The sequence below is a fragment of the Oryzias melastigma genome, linkage group LG11 (genome assembly GCF_002922805.2).
Source record: "Oryzias melastigma strain HK-1 linkage group LG11, ASM292280v2, whole genome shotgun sequence".
In the NCBI taxonomy this organism is placed as follows: Eukaryota; Metazoa; Chordata; class Actinopteri; order Beloniformes; family Adrianichthyidae; genus Oryzias; species Oryzias melastigma.
In genome coordinates, this window is record NC_050522.1 from 22,218,986 (window position 1) to 22,230,393 (window position 11,408).

Below are 11,408 nucleotides of genomic sequence, written 5' to 3' on the forward strand. Positions count from 1 at the left end.
GTTCTGCTCTCTGTCTGCTTTGTTTATCACTAAGCAAATTAGCTTCCCTCTTTAGTTTCCCTTTTACACTTAGGGCGTATTCAGGGAGGCTGAACACATGATGGGACATAGCAAATAAGTTAGAATATTATTCGATTAGGGTGATTAGTGGAATGTCACAACATAAAACTAAACTAACAAGCAAACAACAGTGACTCAACAGAGGAAAACCACATTCCTTCACAAGCTTTTGCCAGGCAGACAGCAGAGGCTAAGAAACGAGTTCATCCCGGGGTTTTTTTTTTAAAGGTAACCAAACCCTAAATTCACTTTTTTTGGCTGTTGATCTATATAAATGGGGCTTTAAAATGTTGTATGTTGGTCATAGCCACATTTTCAACTAATTGAAATAAAATTGCTTAATTCTTCAAATCATATTTAAAGATCGCCTGTGTGCTGCCCCCTACAGGTTGAATCGAGTTGAGTTTTGTGATTGGTCAAACCATGTAAGTTTGATGACAAGCCCCACCCCTCAGACTGGATTGTCAAATTTTGGCCGTGGGTGGAGTCAGTCTCCAACTTCCTGGTTTGGTGACCCTTTAAATTTCCCAGCCTGGCGATTGGTGGAATGAAGCCTAAATCAGCTCTGCAGGAGGCGGGGTTAGCAGCAGTTGAGGGGCTCAATGTCTGCAGGAGCTAAAACACGTACAGCACAAATACACACAAACACAACAAAACTAATACTTTTTTATTCATTTGGAGCAGAACGTAAACAAAGGAGTAGCGTAGCGGTTAGCACAAGGCTCTGGTTTGAATCCTGGCTGGGTTATTTCTGTGTATGTGGGGTTTTTCCAGGCCCGTCATCTTCCTCCCACAGTGAGAAAACAAGCTTCATTATCTATTGTAAAAGATGGTGACCTGTTCAGGAATTGCCCGCCTTCACCCAATAATAGCTGGGCTGGCTTCAGTAATATTAAACTTAAAAATTTGGCATTTATTTATTTTCCTTCATCTTAAAAGATATTTTTTTTTTACAGAAAATGCTGTGCACACATATGAACATCAGTTCCCATGACGAAAAATGAAATATTGAAAACATTTAAAAGCGGAATTGAATGGAGTTCTCAATTAGATTTTAAAAACTGCCCTTACAGAGTTATATAATACTATAATACTTGACGTTTTTATGCAATAAAATTTTGCATAAATTCAGATACAATATTTGCAAGTTTACCGAACTGCAAAATACTTTCAAAAGGGATATAAATCCATTCAATGAACATATTTGAAATCATCTCTTTTTCAAGAAATGGTGTTTATTGTGAATGTGGTATGCAAAGAAACAACCAATGATATATCTGTGTCTTCCAAACAGAAAAGAAAAGATACAACTAAAGTGATGTATGTTCAGATGTATACTCTTCTTCAACATCATGTTGTTAGTTACATGCAAAGACGTTAGAAAATAACCTGCTAAACCAGCTTGCGGAAGTGTTTTTTATAAACCTTGTGACTTTGAAAATGTGACAGTTGGTTTGGTGGCACGATGACATTTGCACAAAAACAAAGTCAAAACATCAAACTCCCAAAAAAAACAGAAAAACAAAAACATTGCTATGATCCACAATCCAAATATCAGATCAAGAACAGCAGGCTACAGTTGAATTCCTATTTGCATTGGAAATTTTCTGGGAAGTTACCAACTCAAAGTGAAAGTAGGATAAAAGCTAATGTTGGAGCAAGTAAAACTACTTTCTGTCTGTCAGCTTTTACCAGAATCTGCATTTTCACACAAGAGATTATTATAAATTAAGAATTAGGCTTCCCAGCACATTCTGGTAAAAGGAACTCTTTAGCTGCTTATTTTTTGCAAAACAGAGAAGTTCAGATGAAGCTTATTTCCATATGTCAGCGACACAACAAGAGTCCTCTGTTGTAGATAAAATCACCTGTCAAATGTTTATATGTATATATATATATATATATATAAACACAATCTACAGTGCTGTTAGTCTAAAACAGGGGTCACCAACCTTTGTGACATTGAGGGCTACTTCATGGGTACTGAGTCATATGAAGGGCTACCATTTTGAAATAACACATTTTGCATAGTTATAGTTAGTTATACATTATTAATCATGAATAATGATACTTCTCCATGTAAATACACTGATTTCTCACCATAATTAACAATGACAACAAGCTAGGAAACAAATATCAATATTCAGAACTTTATAAATCTCAATAATTGTTACATTTTCAGATGATCACTTTCATTTAATGGAAAAATGTCCCATTTTCACTTTGCACGTGATTATCAATCATTTCATGTTAAAGAAAAATCAACTTTTTGAACTAATGATGAAATCTGAAGCATTTTTAACAAAATTAATGATCTTTGAACTGGAATAGGTCAGAGGTCACCTAAACTTATCTAAAGTTCATGAATCATGAACATATTTTTATGACGTTTTACTTTTGAAATCTACGTAAATCCAAGTGTAATTAAAAAAAATGCAATAGAATAAAATGCAATTTTACATGCAGCTCACAAGTGAGTTGTGCTATTTTTGGAAGAGACTTGAGGGCACCTTGTGTGGTCCTTGAGGGCTACCTGGTGCCCGCGGGCACCACGTTTGTGACCCCTGGTCTAAGAACTTATTAAATAAGGAAGTAGCAGTAGAAATAGCCAGATTACATTTATATGTGTGGCGGTTTGTGCGTTTCAGAGCTGAGCCTTCAGTTTTCCTCCACATAAACCATCTTTCGTCATATTAACATTTTTATGTTTCTATCACCATCCAGTAATTATTCTATGGAGGAATACCATCATAAATGGATCATTTATATAGAATGAATTCATTACAATTGCACATATTGTAAAAACAAACTCTGTGCGTGCACAGTCTCCTCCCACTGCAATAACAGCTGCAACAAACATTAAAGCACAACTCATTTAACTTGAAAATTCGCATTTTTATTTAAAGCATTTTTATTTACAGAAAATCCAACTTATTTAAAGATGAACTCTATCTGTGCAGGAAGTCCAGGAGATCAGATTTCCCTGCAAAATCCTGCATGACGCATGACAGTTCTGAGCTGAAATAGATCAGAGCGCTGTGCAAAACGGAAGGGATGCATGCGGAAAGTTTTTTATGGTGCTCATAAAAACCCCAGTTTGTGATGGTCTTGAAACCTTTTTTTTTTTGTTGTCTGGGAAATTATATTGTCCAATATCTTGCTGTGAAACTGTTTCTAATGCAGCTCAATGCATTTAAGAGCAACCGTGGTGCGTTTAGTGGCGATTTAGTACTTATACTGGACCACTGTGGCACGTGGTTTTAGCAGTATAAAAAATAAAAAAAAACATCAGAACCACATGGTTAAAAGTGTTCTTTTAATAGAAAATGAAGCATATCACCTTTAAGACAGAAACCAGATCACAATAATTATTTTAAAAATATTCACACTTTATTCTTGCATTACATGAAACTAAATGACAAATTGGCAAAAAAAAAAAAAAGTAGACAACTTTGCTCCGTGTCTCAGAATACATACAGAAAAAACAGAGGAAAGGAGTATGAGTGATCAAAAGAAACACTGAAGACAAAAATTGTGGCACTAAAAGACATTGTGAAAGTCTAACATTCAAAATGGATAATGGATGCTATTTTTCCCTTTTAAACCACAGAATCTGGTCACTAAATCATGTCCTACTTGCTAATTCAGTTTAAATTCGGACACGTATTAAAGAGGCCCTACCATGAAAATTCTACTTTTTGAGGTTTTAAATGCATTTTACTGTTCATTCCTCGCTATAAAGAACCCCAAAGAGGTATTTTGATCTATTCATGTATTTAAGAGTAATCCTCTAAAAACCAGCCCCTCCCATACCCATGAAAACGAGCGGTTGGAAACGTGTTGATGTAAGATCGATGCCAACAGCTCCCTACAGGAAAAATCTCTGCTGCAAGCTCCGCCCCCAGACTACAATGAAAACACACCCACCTTCTCCGTTGAGCTGTGGCAGGAGATAACTACCTTCCTGTACCAGGAACCGCTCTCTGACCCATCTTTCAATGTAATCTCGCTCGAACTTTTGTTCGCCCTTAGATTCCTCAGAAGCAAAACGGCCACCGTAACAGACAGTCACGTGATGTAAACACAGAAATGAGGTGATCGGTGAGCCGCGGACGAATGTAGAGCATTGATTGTCATGTTAGCCAAAAGGAAATAATTGGTGCAACTGTTTAACTTGTTAGAACGATTATTTTAACACCACTGAAAAACGTATAACTCGCTTTTCTTTGTCTCCTACACGGCGTGCGTGCGGGCTGCTGCACTTAAAGATCTGTTGCAGTTTAAACAGAATTCTCTTAAAAACAATCCCATAAAACCACAACGATGAGACATGGAAACTCATTAAAATGTGGTTGGATGAATTTTTGCTCAAATAAAACAACTTTTAACGTGATCCATATGATTCTACTGATGTGTTCTTTACCGTGTGTACCTGTAGCGTCCCCAGTAACCGTCATGCAGGATTCTGCCGCGGTTTCAAAGCTGTAGTAAAAGTGTTGAACAAGCCCTTCATACAGACGCTCAAAATCCATCAGCAAAAAACAACGTTTGAAAAACGGAAAAATCCTGTCAAAATTTACAGACCGCAGCTCCTCCGCCTTACTCTTGAGTGAAGAGAGCTTTAGTCATGTGGTTTTGTTTACAAGTTTAGATCACGGGGTAGAGGCTACAGAGGTGAGCTCAAGGATGACATTGTGAAATGGGCGGGACCAAGAAGGAGCGAAAGGCGGAGGCTCAAAACTTGAGCCGTTTCACTCCCGGGTATTAAAACGGTCGACAAAAATGAAAAATTGAATCCTGGCTGGGTTCTTTGTGGGGTTTTTCCAGGCACCAAATCTTCTAAATTTGTTTTTTTAGTCTTCCCAATGAGATATATGATCATATATATGGATATAGTTTACCCTGAAAGGTTGAAGAAAATCATGGTACAGCCCCCTTAATACTTAAAGGTAAATAAAAAAAAAAAAAACATTTTAAAATACTGCAGATGGTTTTGGTCACAAATATTTTATTTATCTAAGACAAAATTTAGAAAAAATTAGAAAAAAAAGAGAAGAATTTACCATACAGAGACATAGAACTTAACATTCACTTTGTCATATCACCTGATAGAATTATGATTCCTTTATGACCAACAGACTTGCTGTGGAGCTTAAATTGAAGTTGAAGCCATTGAATAAGACAGATCATCTCCATCGCTTTCATTAACTGTAGAAAGAAATGGGTGTTAATGACTATTATAAGAACAGATCTTTCTGGGTTTTTTTACATCTCCTTTCAGTTTTACTGGAAGCTAACATATACAGAGTAAAAGGTGATCATTTATTAAATGCACAACAGAAAACCCAAAAAATGATTACATTTGGCATTTAATATGGTGCAGGTAAACTTAAGATTTCAGCAGGAATTTCAATATTATAAGATTAAAGTACATTAAAAATAGAAAGCATTTATGATTGTAAATATTTAGGTTCATATCATGAGTGATTCATCATTCTGTACAATGCATCAAACAGTACAAATAGATACCTCTGTGAGAATGGTAAGCAGCGTTGAAGATCCTGTTCAAGAAAAACTCTGGTTAATTACAGTTTTTTTTTCCACAGATTTGTTTAAAAAAATATAAAACTAAAAATATATCTAAAGCATTTGTAATTAAGATGGAAATTTAGACAATTAAAAAAAAAAATGTAATAAATATGTGTTAACCAAGTCACAAAAAGTAATTGTAAGTGTTAAAAAAACAACAACACAAATATGAAGAACATTTTATGATTGTCATTTGTCAACACAAAAATGTAATATTTTTTTTTTGTTACTGCCCAGGAGATACATGATATGACCAAGCCAATATTTTAAACATTTGAATCTTTAAAAGCAATTGTATTTTTTAGCGAGCCGGCATGGAGAAATTGCATCAGCTGACTCAGGAGCAGCTAAAATGTACTGATAATCACAGATGAAAGACTTTTTAAAGAGAAGTTGTTTTTTTTATTAAAACTGTTTGGCCTAAATAATATACAGTGCATCAGATAAAAGCATTTAAATATTGTAAATGTCTAAACCTACAGATTTTCTTTGATATTTAAGTTCATTAGTCAATAAAAAAATGGGGTATTGCTGATAAATGTTTCAATGAAATGTAAGAATGTTTTTATTTTACAGAGGAACATTATTCTGAAGCTAAAAAAAAACATGTTTCCTCATTCACATCAAACGCTTCATGAATAAGGAAACAAAAATTCCTAACATAAAAGAGAGACACTTACCTATTGCATCTGCTGCAGAAGGAGGTTATCTTGGGCAACTTAAAAAAAAAATAAAGTTCAAACAGAAACAGAGTCAGAGTTTGTAAAGCTAAAACCAAACACAATAAATGCGGTTTTGATGAATTAACATCATATTGGATCTATAAAAATGTAGTGGATCATCAAGTGCACGTCCATTCAACAGTTATAAAAAAATAAAAAAAAACAGAAGAATAATTTCTTTGCTTACGTTTTTTCTGCACCACACTGCAACACACACAGCAATCAAGACGACTCCAACACCAACAACAACGCCAACAACAACGCCACCAATAGGAGTTCCTGTTGCATCATTCGGAGAAGGTTGGCGATCTAAAATTTAGAAAAGTCATTTTTTTAATATGTATTTTATGTTTGTTTATTTTTGACAAGCTTCTAATGACATTTGCTGTGTAAAGCAGACGTACTTTCTAACTTAATTAATCAAACTTTATTTATAAAAAGCACTTCTTATGCTTTTTGCAGCTAAAAGTAATCTACACAAAAAAACAATATAGAACTGTTCAAGTTGAAGAAATAACAGAGTTAAAATATATATATATATATATATTACCCCAGGTCTCCTCAACATCAATGCTGAAGCCTTTATGGATGACTCTGCAAGTGTAATTTGAGGAGTCTGTCCTCAGAATCTCCACATGCTCTCGTCTTTGGAAGGTGTCATCGTCATTTGGGCGAATGCCAGTCGACACCAGACCATCATCTGCTGTTAGAACACGGCCGTCTCTCTTGATCTCCATAGTAATATCTTTTGGATAGAAGCCTGTGGCTAAGCAGGTCAGCACAATGTTTGCCTTTTCTTTAGCTGGAGTTTTAAACACAAACACTTTAGGTGGAGCTGTAACGAGAAACAAAAAGCTTTGCTGTCAGGGTCGATATTCAACAGTGTGCAAAAGATTTCAGTTTAGTCAAGCAAGACTTCTTTATAGAAAAGGAATGTCTGGGTAAAGTTGTGGCACAGTTTTGTCTGGCACGGGTAAAGGAGTTCCATGACACCGTTTAGCGGGAGTGAAGCTGATACGAGGAAATCTACGAGGTCCCTGAACGCACCACGGGCGCTCCGAGCTCACGAAGAGGTGCAGCGCAAAATCCTCGCGCGCACTACCGACAATATTATTTTCCAGACACAGACCAGATTTCAAAATCACGAAAAACTGATGTTTGTCTCCCTCCTCGACCACTAGAGGCTTCACGAATACCAGAACAATTCCCGCATGCAGCCTTTTCCAGCTTATCACAGCCACGGAACACTTTCTATCTGCGAAACGCACGGATTCTGCACGACAGAGTGATTGAAATCTTCTTGAGGATAGAAAGGATGGATTTTGTGTTTAAATAATCTGGATTTTTGGTGAGTAAAATTTTGCTATCTCCCTACATAATATTGAAATTTTATCAGGTTATTTTTTATGCTTTTGGTGTGTGTGGCAGCTGTACCTGCAGTAGAAGTTTTATTGCCATAAAATAGTTAATGAGGGTTGGATTGATTCAGATGGAGCACTACTGAAGGCCTAGGTGTGAAATGCACGGCCCGCCACTGACATACACATATATATATATATTTAAAATTGATATGTGAAATATCTGGTATTGGCAGGCAGAAGGCAGAAGAAGGTTTAACATACCGGCAAGAGTTGCATTTCTGAGATGTGATCTTAAATAACCGAGAAACGTGTCCATCCAGTCCATGCACTCCTTCACTTGGTAAGCCTCCATCTTGGGGAAGAGTTTTGCATCTGCTGCAAACGCCCATTCTTGTTTTTCAGTATCGTTAGGCAGGAATTCATCTCCGTCAAAATTGTACATGTCCATGCCATCCTCAACATCCTGAAACCTGACGCTGCCATTTTTATCCTCTTCGCCGACACAGCCATGCATCCACTGAAGAACATGAGTGTCTGAGCAGAGACAGATGGAATAAACATTAAAATAAACTGTATTTTCAACTGAAATACATCAATTATTACTATATTATATAAAGTATTATTGTTTCTGTCATAATAAACCTTAAAAACTCACCACTAGAATTTTGTCTCATTTGGTTGAAGATATCACTGAACCGCATCTGCTCTCTCCTCAGGAACTCTGTACCTTTATCCCAGTAATCCGGCTTGAGTCTCTCCTTCATCCACTTCTGTTTGGGAATTTTCTTATCCATAGAGCTGTCGTAGTAGTAGATCATTCTGTCGTCCAGTAGACCCATAGCAGTGAAATTATGGATGCCCGAGAAGTTCACAGGTTTGGAGAAGGCCGTGTAGATGTGTCTCAGCGAGTGTTTCTCTGTAAATAATAATAATTTTTAAAAAGCTGTAAACACCAGAGACTAATGCCATTTGATCAGCTGTGTTTGCTGGATGAAGAGAATGAATGCATTTGAGAATTCTATTAAAAAACGAAAAAATAGTGGTCATATGGGCAAAAATTTATCGCATGAGCTCTAATGGTAACAGATTTTACAACAAAGAAACCAGTTAAGAGTATTTGTTAAAATTAATTAATTTAAGATTTTAGTTATGTGTCATTCATTCATTCATTCGGTCGGTTCTCACAGGTTATTTTCAGGCACAGGTTGTTCATTCTAAAAATAACCTGTAGGTAAAATCTGCAAAGAAAGATTACAGATGTTTTAAGGATATAAAACCCCTCACTAAAAATCACAATTATTAACATTTTCACACATTTCTCTCTTGATTAAACTCTCAGTTCAAACCTTCATAGGCAATTAAGGTCCAAAATTATTAAATGAAAACAAAAATCTGCTCAATTGAAGATTTATCAGTAAACTGAAGCGCTTTACAGGAGAAGCAGCAGAGACTGACATGGTCTTAAAAAAAATACAAAGTGTGAGGTTGGTTTGCGATTTCTGAAATAGATCCATCATATTTTTTTCTCTAAAATGACTTAATTGTAGCCTTTTATATACTTTAAAATTTTCATTTTAACCGATAATACTGTTAAAAATGTCTAACTTACCATTGCTTGCTGTGTTTATGATGGCAAAAACAAAAAAATTCACGACGAAGAACATAGTCTGTCATTCATTCATGCTGATCAACGCAACAGTAAAGGAAACTTGTTTCCTCATGTTAATATTTTTGAAGGAAGATGCCTTCAGGTTTGCTCGTACGTTGGAGTGATCACCTCTTCACGCTTAGATTTTTTCACCAGACACACCACTAAACAATTTTAGAAGACACTTCATAAGCTATAAATATTACAAAAGGTTTTTTTCTTAAATGTATAGACCGTAAAAGTATGTTAAATACATTTAGAAAAAAAAAAATCTGTTTAAAAAACGCTCAAGCTTTCAGAGGACCACGAACGCACCACTTTCTACCAACCAGACAGGTTTTAAAACACGTGTTGTGCCAATGTACTGTATATTCTCTCTGTCCTTACACATTCTGTGTAAAACAACAAGAGCTTTATGTGCTAAAAAATAATTAAATAACAACTTTTGTTTGACTAATTTTGGATAAAAAATGTAATTTATTAAAGTGACTTTGTTATAGAAGCATATAACAACGGATAATTACTAAACATTAGTTTTTCCTACTGCAAATTATTTAGGTAGGATGGTTCCATGCTTTATGTTGTTGACGGCAAATTATGACCATCCAATAGTTGCAGCAGAAATGGAAACTCATCAGACCAGACAATGGTTTTCAATCTTCTGGTTTCCAAATTTGGTGATTCTGTGTGAATTGTCACATCAGTTTCCTGTTCGTAGCTGACAGGAGGGGTACCCGGTGTGTTCGTCTGCTGTTTTAGTCCATCTGCCTCAAGGCTGGACGTGTTCAGAGATGCTCTTCTGCAGACCTCGGTTGTAACCAGTAGTTGTTAGTATTAATTAAGAATAAATTACTGTGCTTTATTCTGTTTTATTTCATCATACTTTGTTATTTTCAGCATATTTTAATTCTATGACCTGTTTTGGGAGTGTGTAATCTTTGCCTCCTGACCAGGACTCCCTTGAAAAAGAGATCAATGGATCTCAATGGGATTTTTTTGCTGGTTATATAATCCATCCATCCATTTTCTTGACCGCTTTGTCCCTGTCGGGGTCACAGGGGTGCCGGAGCCTATCCCAGCTAGTGATGGGCGAAGGTGGGGTACACCCTGGACAGGTCGCCAGTCTGTCGCAGGGCCTCAATCACACACCCATTCACACCTAGGGGCAATTTAGAGTTACCAATCAACCTATGAAGCATGTTTTTGGACGATGGGAGGAAGCCGGAGTCCCCGGTGAAAACCCACGCATGCACGGGGAGAACATGCAAACTCCACACAGAAAGGTCCCAGCCGGGAGTCGAACCGGGGCCTTCTCGCTGTGAGGCAAGAGCGCTAACCACTGTGCCACCGTGCAGCCCTCTGGTTATATAAAAAAAAAAATAAAAAGAAATAAAATCAGCTGGAAGTTTTATAACAACCTGAGTCAGCTGCCATGCAGTCCTACATCAAGGAGGAATTATCAAAGGGTTTCATTCGACTGTCGACGTCACCTGCATCTGCTGGCTTCTTCTTTGTGAAGAAGAAGGATGGTGGTCTGAGACCATGTGTGGACTACTGCAACCTGAACGAAGTGAAATACCGTTACCCCCTGCCTCTGGTTCCCTCCGCTCTGGAGCAGCTCCGCTCAGCCCGCTTTTTCACAAAACTGGACTTGAGGAGCGCTTAAAATCTCATCAGAATACGGAAGGAGGACGAATGGAAGACCGCCTTTTCGACCACCTCAGGACATTATGAGTACCTGGTCATGTAACGCTCCCTCGGTATTCCAGGCCTTTGTTAATGACATTTTCCGTGACATGCTACAACGTTTTGTTGTTGTATACACTAACGACATCCTGGTTTGAGGAACACGTCACGCATGTCCGGCAGGTGCTGCAGCGGCTCATTAAACACCAGCTGTATGCCAAGGAGGAGAAATGTGTCCTCCCCCTGAGTACATTCCTCTCCCCCTGAGTACATTCCATCACCATCCACCTCAGTGAAACATAAACACTCACCTGAGCACAGGTATCAGCTCACCTTAGCACT

General features: G+C 37.1%; 1 protein-coding gene across 2 annotated transcripts; it reads right to left on the reverse strand.

Annotated features, from left to right (window-relative positions):
- Positions 1-4,996: 4,996 nt before the first annotated feature.
- LOC112162570 (HLA class I histocompatibility antigen, B alpha chain) lies at positions 4,997-9,557 on the reverse strand. 2 transcript variants are annotated; one of them, XR_004948732.1, is made up of 7 exons: positions 9,342-9,557; positions 8,388-8,648; positions 7,994-8,266; positions 6,922-7,206; positions 6,330-6,680; positions 5,590-5,621; positions 4,997-5,268 (listed from the first exon to the last, which is right to left on the reverse strand). XR_004948732.1 is itself a non-coding variant. In XM_036214367.1 (5 exons), exons 1-5 carry the CDS (start codon positions 9,394-9,396, stop codon positions 6,514-6,516), a joined length of 1,041 nt encoding a protein of 346 aa, XP_036070260.1. In that variant the 5' UTR covers positions 9,397-9,557; the 3' UTR covers positions 6,221-6,513. The 2 variants fall into 2 exon arrangements, 1 of the variants encoding a protein (XP_036070260.1); XM_036214367.1 differs by lacking the exons at positions 4,997-5,268; positions 5,590-5,621 and having other exon boundaries at positions 6,221-6,680.
- Between the last annotated feature and the right edge of the window lie 1,851 nt (positions 9,558-11,408).